At 53.2% G+C, this 16,786-nt stretch overlaps 4 protein-coding genes across 4 annotated transcripts; 3 read left to right on the top strand and 1 right to left on the bottom strand.

Moving 5' to 3' along the window:
- Positions 1–1,275: 1,275 nt before the first annotated feature.
- On the top strand, positions 1,276–4,329 carry MYCFIDRAFT_202529 (uncharacterized protein; the record flags this gene model as incomplete). Its single annotated transcript, XM_007925563.1, has 3 exons — positions 1,276–1,351; positions 2,122–4,036; positions 4,094–4,329. 3 exons carry the CDS (start codon positions 1,276–1,278, stop codon positions 4,269–4,271), a joined length of 2,169 nt encoding a protein of 722 aa, XP_007923754.1. The 3' UTR covers positions 4,272–4,329.
- A 294-nt stretch (positions 4,330–4,623) lies between these two features.
- MYCFIDRAFT_131051 (uncharacterized protein) lies at positions 4,624–9,759 on the bottom strand (the record flags this gene model as incomplete). The annotated part of the gene is made up of 3 exons (XM_007925562.1): positions 4,624–8,133; positions 8,293–8,417; positions 8,610–9,759. The coding sequence occupies 3 exons, from the start codon at positions 9,757–9,759 to the stop codon at positions 4,624–4,626; spliced, it is 4,785 nt and encodes a 1,594-aa protein (XP_007923753.1).
- A 1,168-nt stretch (positions 9,760–10,927) lies between these two features.
- On the top strand, positions 10,928–14,241 carry MYCFIDRAFT_214273 (glycoside hydrolase family 31 protein). The gene is made up of 3 exons (XM_007925561.1): positions 10,928–11,206; positions 11,259–11,547; positions 11,606–14,241. Exons 1-3 carry the CDS (start codon positions 10,966–10,968, stop codon positions 14,109–14,111), a joined length of 3,036 nt encoding a protein of 1,011 aa, XP_007923752.1. The 5' UTR covers positions 10,928–10,965; the 3' UTR covers positions 14,112–14,241.
- A 355-nt stretch (positions 14,242–14,596) lies between these two features.
- MYCFIDRAFT_210512 (uncharacterized protein) lies at positions 14,597–16,387 on the top strand. The gene has a single exon (XM_007925560.1). It carries the CDS (start codon positions 14,963–14,965, stop codon positions 16,160–16,162), a length of 1,200 nt encoding a protein of 399 aa, XP_007923751.1. The 5' UTR covers positions 14,597–14,962; the 3' UTR covers positions 16,163–16,387.
- The last annotated feature ends 399 nt before the right edge of the window (positions 16,388–16,786 follow it).

Here is a 16,786-nt window from a genome sequence, read left to right as displayed (position 1 = left end):
GACCCTGACACCTGGACACACACTCCAAGTCACACAAAGTGTCGAACGAAAGCTGGAAGCCTCTTGTGGTAGACTCATGAGGCAGAATTGCAATTTGCTTGAAACGGGTGTGCTGGAGGGCAGGGCAGGTCAGTTCACTGACGCCCAAGAAGGTGGCGGGCTTGGCAAGTGTCTAGCCCAGTCTTTGAATCTTCACTCTCAAAACCATCTTGCATCGAGACATGCACATGACAGCCGCATGGACGCGGCAAAACCGGCGGTTCAACGACAGTGATTCTGAGGTGTTCAGAAAGCAGGCTTGCCATCTCCGTAGCTTCAAATCCATGGCCTGGTATCCGGCAATCGCAGGCGAAAGAGATCCATGCAGAGCCATGCCCGCGCGCTAGTTCTATAGCGAAGAACAGGGTGTAACCGGCCATGTCCTATAACTGCAAAGTGCTGCCCTAAATTCCTCACGCAAAACGAGAGCGGGTCTCCTGCCATTCTGGTGTTGAGACGGCGGCATAGCGAGGTGCGTATCTTTCGTCCGTGTTGAAGAGAGAGCCTCGCGCCGTGAGAAGGATGGTGTGCCTGGCCCGGAAGATCGATAACGTAACTTATGGACACCGCGAACTCATGTCGTTGATCTCGCGAGTGGTCTTTTGGACAGGCATCGTGCTCATCTCCGACGACAGACGTGCGTACGCCGTACAGTACGGCGAAAGGTGTGAATCGTTCTTGATGACAGCCGCTGCTTCGCTTCGGTTCCTCCCGGCTGCTTCGGTGCTTGCAATGTTCACATCTAAGTTGGCTAGAAATTGCTCTGTTCCCAGTCTTCCCGCACACTTTGCAAGCCTCAGAGCTACACACCTGGTCCCCGAAAGAACCTTTTGGACAACAATGAGATGTTTATTACAGGCTTGTCTCACTCATATTTACAGTGCAACAGTGGTACCATACGGACGCTCCATACCCTTGGCTGACCATCGACCGCTTTAATGAGCCTCGCTCTCGCTCGTCGTTTGACTGATTGTGGTTAGAAGAATGAGGCCCCTGCCTCTGTCCTAAATGGCCCCAACATGGTGCCCACTGCCTGCCCACATCGTGACCTGGTTGAAAATCCCTAATTGGACGAAGATATCCAACACGCCACCAGTGAACCACTGGAGGAGCCGATAGAAAGGACAGGCTTCCCGACTTCCGATTCGCTATAATATTCGCTCTACGCCTGCATCTTTATCTTCCCCCGAGGCTGCGGTCCGGCTAGTGGTGGCACAATCTCAACCACTGCTTCACATGCTTGGCTACATCGAATTCGCAGCGCAACAACATGATGAGATGTCGTGCCGCCAGAAGCCGTTCGCCTCCTACAGTATGTACAGGACGCTGGCTTGGCCGCTCGTGCCAGGTGCTTGTGCTGATCCTGGCACCTGGGCCAAATCGCATGGGAATCCTAACCTCGAAGGGCAGGAGTCAAGACTTTCGGACGCTTCCACGGAGCTTTGACCTTCACCACAAAGCTCGTGGTTGGTCGAAAGCCAGATGGCCTCGATGATGGCCGCCAGGGAGTACTGATAGAGACTCTATTAGAGAGTCCGACCATGCGACGCGACAGCGGCGACACGCCAGGATTTGACATCCGCTTCGCTTGGGTCCCTGGTGAGGGTGGGGCCAGAGCGCCAAAAAGACCATAAATATTCCATGCCCTGCGGAGGCTGCGGTAGACATCTAGTAGAGGTGTTATGGTCGCGGGTTCCCATCGCCTGTTCTCTTAATTTCCTTTTGTGTTTAGGTGAATAGACGCAGCACAGCCCAAGATGGCGAACGTTAATGAGGCTATCCATGGAACAATCAAGCCCGCGGTATGCTTGTTTTGTGATGCTTGGGGATCCTCCCTGATGCCATGCGCGTGGCTAATTATATGATCGAAGGGCAATATAACCCCGGGTGGGCCGCCTGTTGCTGAAAAGGAGAATGTCATTAATACCTCCACCCACGGCGGCACGGGAGCGTACAGCACAGAAAAAATGCACTCCTCGAGCAGCAATGAGGATACTAAGGAGTTCGAGAAGGTCGGCACGACCTACGTCGGAGAGATGGAGGAGGATGGATCTCAGAAGCCTGGATCCGAAGACATCATAGAACAAGATCCATTCACGCCATTCGACGACCTGCCTGAGGAGAGACACATCATCGTGACCATTCGAGCTGTCCTCGTTGGTGTTGTCTGCGGTGCTCTTGTCAACGCATCCAACATCTACCTCGGACTGAAGACCGGATGGACCTTCGGCGCGAGTTTGTTCGGTGCAATCATTGGTTTCGCACTGCTCAAGCCTCTCGGTAGGAGACTGCCCGAGTCCTTCCCAATCCTCGGTGGCGAATTCGGTCCTCGTGAGAACAACATCGTCCAGACTGCCGCCACAGCTGCAGGCGGTCTGTCCGGCGTGTTCATCTCGGGCATTCCAGCTCTCTACCAGCTCCACCTGCTGGACACCCCGAAAAAGGACTTCCACCGCCTGATCACCCTCACCATCGTCGGAGCTTACTTCGGATTTCTCATGTCGACGCCACTGCGCAAATTCTTCATCATTTACGTTGCCCGCGAGCTGAAGTTGATCTTCCCGACACCTGCGGCGACAGCAATGACTATCCGTGCAATGCACATGGCGGCAACAGGAGAGGCAATCGCAAAAATGAAGATGAGGGCACTCGCATATGCATTCTCTGCGGCATTCATCCTGCGTGTCGTGTCGCAGTACGCGATCGGTATTCTTTGGGACTGGCACATCTTCACCTGGTTCTTTATCTGGGGCAACTACCACAATCACGCTCTGGCTGTCGAGAACTGGGGCTGGATGATCGAATGGACTCCGGCGTTCATTGGTGCAGGCATGCTTGTTGGATTGAACACTGCCTGCTCCTTCTACGGAGGCTCCATCCTGGCTTGGGGTATCATCGGACCGGCTCTTGTGCACAACAAGGTGGCTTTCGGCAAACAGTTGGCTCCGAAAGACGAGAAGTGGTCCGGTCTCATGTCTTTCGCTTCTCTCGGCGCTCATGCATCCACCAAGGCTACACCTAGCCCACGTTTTTGGCTGCTGTGGCCTGGCGTTCTGACGATGATCGTCGTTTCATTCGTCGAACTCGGTCTTCAATACAAGGTCTTCTTCCACGTGTCCAAGGCCATCTATCGTGCCAGCTGCGCTGGAATCGCCGCGGGTATGAGGAAGATGGGCAAGCGCTCTGAAGCTATGGAACGTAGAGGAGCACAGAAGCAGGCAGATTTGGTCCAAGACTTCGCCGAGGACAGGGAGCTCGTCAAGTGGTGGATGTGGGCACCAGCCATCGTTTTTGTCATCATCATGGCTTGCGTAGTGATGGGCGTGCAGTTCGATATGCCTGTCGGCATGTCACTGCTCTCTATCTTCCTGGCCTTCTTCTTCTCGTTACTGGCTGTCCAGTGCGCTGGTGTCACTGACATTACCCCACTGACTGCAGCTTCCAAGGCCTCTCAGATTGTTCTTGGAGGTGCAACAAAGGGCGAACACTGGCAAATGGACCACGCTCAGCGTCTCAACTTGCTTGGTGGTTCGCTCGCCTCCATTGGTGCCAACCAGGCCTCCGATCTTGTCGGTGACTTCCGTGTCGGCTTCCTGCTAAAGACATCTCCAAAGCAGCAGTGGCTCGCTCAAGGTCTGGGAACCGTCGTCGCCTGTTTCTTGGCTCCCGCACTTTTCATGCTCTTCGCCAAGGCCTATCCGTGTATTCTGGACTCAACCGCAGAGCACTGTCCATTCAGCGCTCCATCAGTCGCTGCTTGGAAAGCCGTTGCTGTCGCCATGACCGACCCAGAGTTCCCAGTTCCAACCTCATCCGGAATCTTCTCCATCATCTTCGCCATCCTCGGTGGTGTCATGATTATCATCCGACACTACGTTTACCGCGGCACATGGGAGAAGTACCGAGTGTACCATCCCAACATGATGTGTGTGGCTCTGGCTTTCGTCCTGCCACAGACCTACTACGGCTTGGCCATGATCATCGGCGCTCTTCCTTGGTAAGTGATACATGAGTGCGTGTTGAATGAAAGAAGTAGCTGCTAACAATCTCGCAGCTACTACTGGGCCAAGAGGAAGCCGAAGTCATTCGACATCTACGGCTACGCCATCGCAGCCGGTCTCATTGCCGGCGAAGGAATCGGAGGCGTCGTGAACGCCATCTTCCAGGTTGCCGGCATCGCGGGTCCAGATCCTTACGGCACCAATATTGCATGTCCTGCAAACTCTTGCTAGATCAGCATTTCATAGCGATTTTCATTGCAATTTGTGATGTGACGACGGAGTTGTACAGTCTTTCTCCACCGATCCTGATTGTACGGTAGTACTGACGTGTGAAGCAGGACATTGAGATGTAAGAAACGAGTGCAGGTAGACTTCTTACCGGCCGGGTGAAGGCAGCCTAAGTTATATATCTGCGGCTGAGAGCTCTCCAAAGCTGTCACGTGACGAACTCCGAGCGCCTCACATGCTGCGCGCCGTGTTTACCCGTACAAGGAGAAACGCCTGTCGTGTTTCGAATCTTGATTGATTCTAAGCACTGCATTTGGGTAGTACGGCTCAAAGCTTCGACTTGTTTTCATGTGAATCACCACTCCAAATCCTCTCTCTTCAGAACCTCCCTCTCGAATTCCTCCAGCACCTTACCAATCCCGTTTCTTGCGACACCCAGCTGAGTATTGGCTTTGACACGACTGTAGAAGACGGGGCAGTCTCGACTATCGCATCTCACTTCGTCATCGAAGGCCAGACCTGCGCAGCTTTTGCACACATCTTGCAGATCAGTGACCTTCCTTTCAACCTTTTGGTATTTGCGACGTAGTGCCAGCAGCGTATTCGTCGAATCCTCGTAACGACAGGCGGCACAAAGCGGAAGTTCGAGTTCTTCTGCGTCGGCTTCGGTAGGATCCAGTTTCGTCCGGCATACAAGGCATAGTGAGCTACCCATATAGCTTTCCATCGTCTTCCTGCCCCTGGCATTGATTTCGCCTTCACGCTGGGCTCCCAGCATGCGGATGCGCTGGACTTTAGGCATCTCATCGAACCATTGACGAACGTTCGCGCCTACGAGATTGAAGATACGTTCGAGAGGAGGAATGAGATTCTTGCTGATGTAGTATTCCGCATCGAGCTCGGCGTTCTCGTCATAGATCAGTCGCTCTGGCTCCACGCACCGTTCCCACAGTCGAGCTCCAGGTGCGCCAGCGATGACGACGTAGGGAACTCGCTCGCCGTACTGTGGTTCCATTCGCGGATCTCGAAGCATACGCTTGGTGGCAATCAGCGCACCAGGCGGCGGAGGACTTTTGTCTGCGTAGGTACCAAGCTTGACCTCTTTGGCGAAGCAAAAATCTTGAACGCTCACGCGCCCTGCCATGATCTTGGTGCACTGCGTTTGGAAGTATTGCTTGATTTGACTCAGATCGGCAGTGCGGAAAAGCAACTTGAGCGCCTTTTCTTCAATCTTCTGCTCCGCAGGCGTGCCGTCCCGACGAACAGTCTCAATGCCTTTCGCATCAAATTCCGGCTCGGTCTGCTTGGGACTCTCGTACTTGAAGCCCACATATCTCTTCTTGGCTAGCAGCACACAGGGGTGATAGACCTTTTCAAACTTGAGCTTGACAGGCCTAGGGTTCATATCAGTCACGGCCTTGGCAATTTCGTCGCCGATTTTGAAAGCATCGTCTCTGGTGCGGCCTTTCAGATACACGAACAGACTGTCCGTGTCTCCATACACGACCTCTGCACCCCATCGTTCGACAGAGTGGATGAACGCAATGGCTTTCTCCAGAGTCTCTCTACCAGTCTGCACAATGCTGTCCGCGATCTCCGAGCAAGGCATTCTGCCGGAAAATGAAGCAGACGTGTAGCCATACGTGACGTTAGCGATCAGCTTGAGAGCCAATTGTCTGTTATTGAGGAGCTGCTGCAGCGTTCGATCGTCCTTGTCGACTTTCATGCCGCTTTTGACCATCACTCGAGTCTCCAAAATCTCTCCCAACATCTTCGCAAGCAGACTCTTCCGCATCTCTGGCTTGACGTACATCATACCATTGGGGGAAATATTAAGCCTATCCTGGACGAGTTCCAGTAGACCTGGAGCTCTCTGAAAGTCTGCAAATCCTAGCTTGTTCGTGCCACGCCAGTTCACTATGCGGCCTAGGCACGTCGAGTAGCAATAGTTGTAGGCAATCATGACGCTTGGGTATAGACTTTGGAAGTCTAGCACCACCAGTGGGCTGCTATAGAATGCAGATTGGGGCTCCATGACGAGAGGCAAGCACTCGAGGGCATTCTGAGCTCCAACCTGTTTCCTGCTCGGCGACACGAGCACGAAAGACTCCGGCTTGGCAATTCGAAACATGAGGGACTCCACTTTGAATTGAGAGCCTCTGCTAAAGACAGAAAAGAAGTCGACGCCCAGCAAACGTGCCTGTTCAGAAGTCCTTGGTATGAGCTCGTTCGCATCCAAGATTTCTAGGTCCAACCTGGTGCGTGTGATGAGGTAGTCAAGCAGCCTAGTCAAGTCGCGCGGTTTCTTACTCTGGTACCACCGTGTCAGCGTAGCGAAGGAGTAATGCGGAATGCGTCGGTGGAGGAGATGGAACACGACGTTCTCCATGGTGTATTGGAGCAGATTCAGCTCAGATCGCATAGCTCGCCAGATGTTGATCGTATGCCTGCCAGTAATGCTCACGGTGGATGTTTGGGTGAAGCCCCAGCGGTCAGCATCCTTGCCGAATCGCCCATGTGACTTTGACTTCATTCTTGAGAACTCATCTGGTAGATTGAACTCATATTGCAGCCTCGCGCGCTCGATCAAGTAGCCCCAGCTACCATTGTGCACCTCAAACCCAGTCAGGATGTCTGGATCGTATTGACGGACAATATCCACCATTCTATTGATTAGGTCGAGCTCGTTGTCTTCGCAGTCCAGTTGGGTATCGTTGCCCACATTGCGGCGAATCTGGTCAAGGCGGTCTTCGTCACCTTCTTGAGCCAAGACAGCTATTCCGAGAACAGTCTTCTCATCCATTTGATCATCAGCAATGCACCAGACCACCATGTTGACTTCGTCTCGCTCAGGATCTGGCACCAGGTCACCGCGAGTATTCACGTGCACCTCAAGACTCATCGTGCTCATGTATCCGGTCTCGTGCTGCACGCTGGTACTGGTGTTCTTCTGTGAATATTTGGCGCCATGCTTGTTCTTCTGAGTCGGCCCCTCGATCTGTGACAGCTCAGGCGGAGGCTTGTTCTTCCGTCTAAGTTGAGAGGCAGCTGGTGGTCCATCGACCTCGAGCCAATCAAGATCATTCTCTTCTTGAGGTGCTTCATCCTTCAGCCAAGTTTGTACTTCGGCGTAAGTGGGCGGGGGCTTTGCGATTTCCCAAGTTCTTAGAGAACACTCTTTGCTGCGGCTCTGCTCGGCGAGCTCAAGCTCAGGTTTGTGCACAGCGCGCACGTTGGCATCTATTAAGGAGCCACCTCTGTCGAAGGCATGCAAGTAAAGGAGTGTGTTGCTCTCAAGCCGGAACTCTTGTCCAGCGTACTCTCTTGGTCGCTCTGGGACATCCTTCTCGCTGCTATAGTAAGCATCCTGGTAGATGACCGAGGGCGCCAAGCTATCGTTCACCTCTTGATAGGAAGGCGGCAGACTTCCAAATACGAAAACATCTTTGTCAGAGTCTAGTCCGAAGGTACGGGCATATTTGGCCACGACTCGAGTTGGTACCTTAGGCCCAACGTCGGCAGAAAATTTCTGCGAGCTTGCAGGAAGTTCAACAGAGTTGTGCGCAAGTAACTCCTGCGCAGTCTTCTTGCTGCTTGATGAATTTCGTTGGCATATCTGACTCAGATCGTCCCTTTGGCTAAGCCTTGCTTGCGTTTCTGCGTCATGAGGATTCTTCACGGCCGGAAATGCATGTCTGACACCTTGCGACCCTTGAGATCGCTGGGAAGCCGAGGGCTGAGCAGAGCTTAGTGATTTGGCGCTGTGGTCGTTCGAGGTGTCCAGTCTCGAAATTTGTGCTGCTTGAGGTAGATCAAAGCCATCACTACCGGGCAACAAGGAGCCATGCGCATTTCGATCAAATGTCTTAGCGTCGTGAATGCGGAATCTGCGATGTGCTGGTTGTGGTGAAGTATCCTGAACACTAAACCTAGCCTTCTTGAAGGGCGTCTGGCTGCCAGGCGGCGCGCTTCGCTTCATGCCACCTGCGCGGGCAGTCTGTACAATGCTTTCTGGTACTTGGACTGGATCAAGCTTTCCGGCCTCGGATTCGATTTCTACGGCACTACCATCCACTGTGGCCTCACCCATGCTTCCAGTGAGACCAGCTTCACCTAGCTTGAGTCGCTGTGTAAGAGCGATGTGTTTTGCTTCCTCCTCATCGCTACCGTAGTGTTCATCATCGTCGATGATTTTTGCAATGCTGCTTTCGTCGACGAGTGCAGCATCGGCGGTCGCGTTTCGCTGCGTGCCCAGCGTATTCTGAAAGCTCAGCTGCTGGCTGTATATATTGTTGTCCCCAGCGTGTTTCTCTGTCTCCGTCCACTGCCTGTCCAAGGAACTGTGAAACAAGTCATCCACACTGCTCAATACGGTCTTGACACCATCCTTGTCATCATTATTGGCCTGACTACTGAAGCTTTCAAAAGATATTGGTCCACCGCCTCTGGCTTTCTTCTCCTGCTCTGCCAATTCGTTGACCATTTCTCGGAACTCGTCCTCGTGTATCCAACCACCTTTACTATCGTTTCGTGGGTCTGCAGACATCGAGACAAGAAGTTCGGGTGGAAACGGCGAGGAGAACGGGTCGGTCAGTCCCATTCGCAGTCTGCGGCGTCGCGTCTCGTCTTTCCATAGACCTGCCATAGAATGCACGAGCTTTTCATCTGGAGGCAAATTCTCTAGAGACGATAAGCGCTCGATGAATGAATGGTGCAGCGGACGAGGCTCGATGGCATTGCGGTTGAGAATGTCTTCGACGCACAGGTCCAGCTCCAGCTGGCAGTGGCTCTGTCTGGGAAACTTGTCGGCGTCCAGCACATTCCGGGGCAGTATGGAGTGGTCGTGCCACAAATGGGCAGGGTCGTCCAGCTCTTCCCATGCTGGCAGTGGTGCTCGGAACCTGGGCTTCTTGGACTCGATGTAGGCGCATCCGTACAAGTTGAAGTCGCACATCCACTGCAGCAAATACTGCAGATGTGCTTCATATGGCTGGAAGAGCTGTCTGAGAATGGCACCCTGCTGGAGCAGATCGGAGAAGCGGGTCATGTGGAGGGGGTTGAGAAGATAGACCTTGAGAAAGTACTTATGCCCGACATTGTAGCCAAAGAAAGGGACACCCTTGACCAGACTGATATGGGCTACAAATGTAGCCTTTCGAGGGTCGTCGTATGGGTTGCGGCGATATGAAAGGGCCAGCGCATGGTCGATGCTGTGCCGGAAGGTCGATATGTACCGAGCCACGTCGTCGTTGGCAATGGACTCTGTATACGGCACGTAGAGATAGGGGAATGCTCCACGAATGTGGCAGCACACCTTCTGGCCCGTCTCTGTCGACCCGAAGACTCTGATCACGGGCACATCGGGCAGCTTGCCTAGTTGGGTCGATGTGGTTGTTTGTGGGCCCCAGATCGGCGGATCAAGTGAAGTCGGAGGCGCCTGGTAGTGGTCTACGCAGTTCAGGCGCAGGCGGAAAATGGTATCGTTGTCCATCCGACATGGCAAGCGCTTACTCAGAGCTGCACCGAGTATGATCTGCTCATTGTCGGATGGTCTGGTCTGGTTGTTGTTGTTGTTGTTATCTCATCGACGCGTAGCCAAAACATGGGACACGCGCGCTAAAATGATGACGAGAAGATTACTAAGCCGCCAAACTCAAACGCTTTCTACCAGCTCTTGTCCGAACTTCACCTTCACACTCACATCATAACATTACGCTGTCCAATCTCGCAAGCCGCCTCCTCTCGCTTGCTTTCATTGCAGAATGCTTGCAAATTCCAGCCTCCTCATCGGCGGCATTCTCGGCACCGACACCCACCTTCACGGGAGCACATGATATGAGAGTGGAGCGCGGTGCTGGAGAAGCGGAGTCGAGTGCGAGAGCGTGCTTTCACATGCCGCCCGCTCCGCTTCAGCTGCACATGCATGCCCACCCACCTTCTGTACAACCCTTGTGGACTCAGCGGCATTCTTGCCAAGCGCGCAGGTCCGCACTGCAGGTGTAGCTCACCGACATATCGCAAATCTTGAGAGATCAACAGGAACCGAGACGCCCATGCGTACTGCCTTGTTGCGCGTGGCCTTTGCCAGCCTCGTTTGCATAAACACAGAAACAAGCTGACGCTGGCCGATCAATCCTGGTATATGGGATACACTCGATCTGGCTGTGAGAAGCGAGTGGCATTAATCACGAGCACACTCGATGTCGTCAGGTCCCCATCTTGCTATGCAACCAAGGACCGATTTCATGCATCGTTTGTACCACTCCCCGCTTCACATGGCCGACAATCCAAACAATTCCAAGTGAAGATCCCTGCACGTTGACGGCGGTTCCTTGAAAGTTGAGCTTGATGCTACTGTAGTCCATGAGCTTCCCCTGCGGAAGGCGCCAGCTACCATGCTTTTATTTTCGACCTGAGCGATTCTGCAGTCGAGACACGCTCTCACATGCAGATCCGTTGCATTTGGGAGCATTTGCAATGCTCAGCAATTTCCTGTGACCACAACACCAAGTCTACCAAGCGCTGCGCTGCGCCGCAGTGGGTAGTGGGTAGGCAAGGGACGAGAACTACACATGATCACACAGCAGCCTACCGTGCTCTCGGTATAAAATTGTCCGCACCCGCTTCCACGTCGGTCCCCCAGCTTTCATAATAAACATCCTACTTCCTTTCACTTTGAAGACTCGACGCGGCGCTGATGGCCATCTTCGCGCGACTGGTTGGCGCCCTGGCCGTTACAGCTTCCGCCGTTACAGCAAGTCCACTGCTTCTTGCACGACAAAACAGCTCAGCGCCGTCTTCTTGTCCAGGCTATCGCGCCAGTGACGTACAACAGAACGCCAATGGCTTGACAGCCAAGCTTGCCCTCAATGGTCCTGCCTGCAACGTCTACGGCACTGATGTCGAGAACCTCGCTCTGACTGTGGAATACCAAACTGGTAAGAAGTATCGCAGCAACGAAATTCGAGCTTGGCTAATATGGTGGTCTAGACAAGCGACTGCACGTTCTGATTGAAGACGCAGCACAACAGGCCTACCAAGTGCCCGACTTCGTGTTTCCGCGCCCAACATCGTCTGGTGTACAGAGCAGCTCAAGTGAGCTTATTTTCGATTATGTCGAGGACCCATTCTCTTTCTCAGTAAAGCGTCGCAGCAATGGCGACGTTATATTCGACTCCGCTGCAGCAAGTCTCATCTTTGAAGACCAGTACATACGCTTGAGAACTTCGCTACCGGACAACCCAAACTTGTATGGAACGGGTGAACATACTGATCCATTGTAAGTCAAGCCGCCTGTGCACTGCGATCAGAACAGATTGACTGATGCTTATCTCTAGTCGCCTCAACACCACCGACTATGTACGTACAGTTTGGAACCGCGACGCGTACGGAACACCTTCAGGATCGAATCTCTATGGTACTCACAACATTCACTACGACCATCGCGGTCCGAATGGTACTCACGCGATCTTCCTCCTCAACTCAAATGGATTGAACTATAAGATTGACAACACCGACGGCCAGCATCTTGAGTATGATTTGCTTGGAGGTGTAGTTGACCTCTACTTCATGGCTGGGCCAACGCCAGTCGAGGTTGCGCAGCAGTATTCTGAAGTATCAGGCAAATCAGCGATGATGCCATACTGGGGTCTAGGTTTCCATCAGTGTCGTTATGGCTACCAGGATGTATATAATGTCGCCGAGGTTGTGGCAAACTACTCTGCTGCTAACATTCCTCTTGAGACGATGTGGACAGATATCGACTACATGCACCTTCGCTGGGTCTTCACACTCGATGAGGACCGCTTCCCGCTGGATCTCATGCAGCAGCTTGTGTCGACCTTGCACGATCGACAACAGCACTATGTCGTCATGGTCGACCCAGCAGTCGCTTACGAAGACTACGATGCCTTCAACAACGGAGTGGAGCAGGATATTTTCATGAAGACCTCAAATGGATCGGTCTACAAGGGCGTGGTCTGGCCCGGTGTCACGGCTTTTCCGGACTGGTTCCACCCCAACACGCAGACGTACTGGAATGACGAGTTTCTAAGTTTTTTCAGCGCAGAGAATGGCGTGGATATCGATGCTCTCTGGATTGACATGAACGACCCGAGCAACTTCTGTCCATATCCCTGCAGCAATCCTGAAGCCTATACCGAGGCGAATGGATATCCACCAGTGCCGCCTGCCATACGCTTAGGCTCACCAAGGAACATCTCTGGCTTTCCTGCTGATTTCCAGCCAATTTGCAAAGCGCAAGTCACATTCAACGTCGACGCATCTACGTTCTTCGGAGAGAATATCCTTGTCTACGGTAGCGCTGTCACCATTGGAAACAATGGTGGAGCTAGCGGAGCTGCGCCACTTAATGCGAACAACTACCCAATTTGGAGTGCTACTGTAGACATGCCGGCCAACACTGAGGTCACCTACCAATACGTTCGTTCTGAGCCAGACGGAACATTCATATATGAGGATCAGAATCGCACTCTCACCACCGGCGACTGCGGCAGCATTTTCTCGACATCAGATGAGTCGATCACATCTTCCTCGCCTCCACAGGCCAAGAAGAAGCGCTTCGCGAACTTCGCGTACCTCGACCACAACTCTGGTCATCTTTTCAGACGACAGTCAAACTTGGCTGGAAGCGGCGACCAGCTTGGCATACCCGGCCGAGACCTGATCAACCCTGGGTACGACATCGGCAACACAGCGGGCAGCTTGAGCAACTTCACAGCAAATACGGATATCGTGCAGTATGGAGGGTACGTGCAGTATGATACTCACAACATTTACGGCGCCATGATGTCCTCTGCCTCTCGCATTGCAATGCTTGCGCGACGACCCACCAGGCGCCCTCTGATCATCACTCGGTCCACCTTCGCTGGCGCCGGCTCCCAACTCGGAAAGTGGCTCGGTGACAACTTGAGTATCTGGGAGCACTACCTGATCTCCATCTCCGAAAACCTCGAATTCGCAGCCCTATACAACGTCCCCATGGTCGGCGCCGACGTTTGTGGTTTCGGCTCAGACACGACGGAGAATCTCTGCGCTCGCTGGGCATCTCTCGGAGCCTTCGCACCTTTCTACCGTAACCACAACCAGAACGACGCCATATCCCAAGAATTCTACCTCTGGGATTCAGTCACCAAAGCTGCTCAGAACGCCATGGCAATCCGATACAAACTCCTCGATTACATCTACACCGCCTTCTACGCACAGAACCAGACCGGAACTCCCATCATCCAACCCATGTTCTTCCATTATCCAGAAGACCCCAACACCTTCTCCCTCGGCTATCAGTTCTTCTGGGGACCAGGTGTCCTCGTAGCGCCCGTCACGGTGGAAAACAGCACTTCGGCCACCTTCTACCTCCCCGACGATATTTTCTACGACTACTACACGCACGAGAAAATCACAGGCACAGGATCCGAGTACACCGTCGACGACGTGCCCTTCACATCAATCCCCGTCTACTACGTCGGCGGCAATATCTTAGCCGAACGCATCGAGAGCGCAAACACCACGACGGAGCTCCGAAAACTCGACTTCCAAATCGTGATCGCTCCCGGAAAGAACGGAAGTGCGAGCGGAGACTTGTATCTCGATGATGGCGACAGTCTGGTTCAGGAGAGTTACAGTTATATTCATTTCGAGTACTCGGCGACTGGAACGTTTAGTATGACGGGACAGTTTGGGTATGAGACGGATGTGGCGATTCGGAGTATTGTTGTGCTTGGGGAGGATGGTGGAAGTTGTGTGAATGGGACTGGCACGGTTTTGAGGTTGATGAGCAGCAGGATTCCACTGACGGAGCCGTATGAGGCGAAGATATTGTGAAGGGAGGCGGACAGGCCACAAGAACAGTCCGGGCACACAGTGCTCACTTTATCGGATTCGACAGCAGTAAGATTTAGAACAGAACAGGTCAAGTAGCCTTTGCGCATAATGTTATGGATTCCGTAAGATTCGATCTTCCCTCCATCTCAAGGTGATCATATTTCGAAGGGCTTGGAATTCGCCAGATCCTTCTCTTTCTTGTCAATGAAATCTACCGGGCCGAGATGTGGTTATACGTATGCCATGTTTGAGCTTCTTCGCGTCGTGATCAGGACGAATGGTACCTGAGGGTACCACATAGGCTACCCCATGGGTCTTCGCATGGTGCAAGGATGCATGCCTGGGGCTCAATTTTGCCTCGGCCGCCAACCATACAGTACAGCACCTGAAGTTGCTGATAGATGTGCCGAGCCGGCGTGCGTGTGCCTGGAAAATCGTCATTTGGCGTGCCACCCGCCGGCAACCTTGTACCTGAACGCCTCGTGCGCGATGTTGGAAGCTTGGCAGCATCCCTCCGTATGCGCATCGTGGGCCGTGGCCGAAGATGATGTTACAGCGGCTGACAGTACAGTAACGTTGGTGCAGCTGCCCACTCGTAGAATGTTGCCTCAGGCCTGCCGTTACTTCCGACACTTCTTTGCGCCTCCCCAACACCACACCTTCACCGCAGCGCTCGTGTTGCTGTGACGGCGGGCCGACTTCGCGAATCACACCACCAAGCCTTCACCAAGCCGCCAATTACACGATTTGCTCCACCGCCAAGCCTTGTTGCGCGCATATAACATTATAGTGAACAGCATAAGACCACAGAAATAATAATCCTCGCACTGGCATCGACAGCCCCTCCCGACATGCTTTTTTCGGCACTGCTCGCGCTGGGCGCGACAGCTTCAGCCACGGTCTTATTTGTTGCAGACTACTCGGGGAACATCACCTCACTGTCGTTGACCCACAGCAATGGCAACTACAGCCTCGAGGCAATCCACACAAACGACGGCTGCGCTCCAAACCCATCATGGCTCACGATCGATCCGGCCCGCGGCCATCTCTATTGCCTGAACGAAGGCCTTTCATCACCAAACGGATCTCTGGCCTCATTCTCCATCAACTCGGATGGCAGTCTGAAGCAGATCACAAATCAGACCACTCCAAACGGACCCGTTAGTGCTGTGATCTACGGTGAGCCAGCTGGTCGACGCGCCATCGCTCTAGGCCACTATGGTGGATCGGGAGTGAGCTCATATCTCCTGGGCTCTGATGGCAACGTCACCTTCAACCAGGAAATGTTCTACAATTTGACCGAGCCTGCTGCGGATCCGGACAGACAGGATGCGCCTCACATACATGAAGTCATCACTGATCCGACTGGCCAGTACATTCTTGCTCCAGACCTCGGCGCAGACCTGGTCCGAATCTATTGCTGGGATATCAAGACTCTAAAGCTGAAGGAGCTCGATCCTCTCACAGTCAAGGCCGGCACTGGTCCTCGCCACGCTGCGTTCTGGAGTCCATACAGCTTGACGGGCAGTGGCGATCTCTACTTCTACCTGGTCGGCGAGCTCTCCGCCACTGTCACAGCCTACAAGGTCACCTACAGGTCTGACAACGGCGGCCTCTCTTTCACTGAAGTCCAGCATGAGCAGTCTACCTGGCTCTACAACATTCCTCAACGCAACGCACCAGCTGAGATCGCCGTCTCACCAGACAACCACTTCCTGATTGTTTCCAACCGAAACGACACAACCTTCACCCTTCCAAACGCCATCGGCAAATCTGACTCCATGACAACCTGGCAGCTCGACGAGAAGAAGGGAAACATGGTTTTCCATCAACTCTGGCCAGCGGGTGGCAGCTATCCTCGTTCATTTACGACGAATGCAATCGGCAGTCTTGTCGCTGTTGGTTACCAGATGTCCGAAGCCGTGTCAATTTTGAGCAGAGATGTGCAGAGCGGACTGATTGGCGAACCGGTGGCGAGGATTCCTATTGCTGGGAATGTGACGGCTGTGGTGTGGTATGAGGAAAGGGCTTTGGGTGTGCTTGGAGCTTAGGAAGCCGCTTGTACATACTGGCGCATCGGGAGTTTGAGAGGCAAGATGCAGGTGCAGGAAGTGATAGGTCGGTAGATTCTATACGTCGTGAGGAGACCACTAGAATACTTTCCTGGGCAGGAATTAGACATGAAGCTTGATTACAGAAATTTTGTAGGGCCTGCATTCTTAATACTCTTGTGAAGCATGACATGTAAAAAGGCTTACATTGCCAGCATTGACAGGACGAAAATGCACTCGACCGCGTATCTCCGCTGTGTTTTTGTGCCCATTCTTGCTCGCAGCAGTCAAAGCAGCGTGCCCGCTCGTGATCTTGTAACCCGTATCAGCACGAACCCCAAGCGCCTGAAGATCCTTACCAGCCGCAACCTGTTTGACTCTGTGGCATAGATGAGCGGAGTATAGGTATCCAAGCACATGCAGAGGATGAGGCCAGTAAGAAAAAAGGAGGACGCGTGAAGGCCAGGAGTTGCCAAGATGTTGTTCTGATGTGCGGCTACTCCCGTTCCGACAGCCGATAAGGCCGATAGATGGCAGCAGCACTAGTATCGAGAGGCGATAGCAGTATGTCGCCCTAAGCATATGTAAGCTCAGTTGACTTCACTTCACTTCAAATCACATGAG

The sequence above is a fragment of the Pseudocercospora fijiensis genome (genome assembly GCF_000340215.1).
Source record: "Pseudocercospora fijiensis CIRAD86 unplaced genomic scaffold MYCFIscaffold_2, whole genome shotgun sequence".
NCBI classification, from domain to species: Eukaryota; Fungi; Ascomycota; class Dothideomycetes; order Mycosphaerellales; family Mycosphaerellaceae; genus Pseudocercospora; species Pseudocercospora fijiensis.
Note: the sequence above shows the minus strand (reverse complement) of the source record. Positions and strands in the feature narration are given on the sequence as shown.

What these genes read in the sequence shown, in the direction of transcription:
- MYCFIDRAFT_214273 (XM_007925561.1), top strand. Translation starts at nt 10,966, where the DNA reads ATGGCCATCTTCGCGCGACTGGTTGGCGCCCTGGCCGTTACAGCTTCC. An exon ending in GACTGTGGAATACCAAACTG is followed by an intron (nt 11,207 to 11,258) that starts GTAAGAAGTATC and finishes ATGGTGGTCTAG; the next exon opens with ACAAGCGACTGCACGTTCTG. An exon ending in GGTGAACATACTGATCCATT is followed by an intron (nt 11,548 to 11,605) that starts GTAAGTCAAGCC and finishes GCTTATCTCTAG; the next exon opens with TCGCCTCAACACCACCGACT.
- MYCFIDRAFT_210512 (XM_007925560.1), top strand. Translation starts at nt 14,963, where the DNA reads ATGCTTTTTTCGGCACTGCTCGCGCTGGGCGCGACAGCTTCAGCCACG.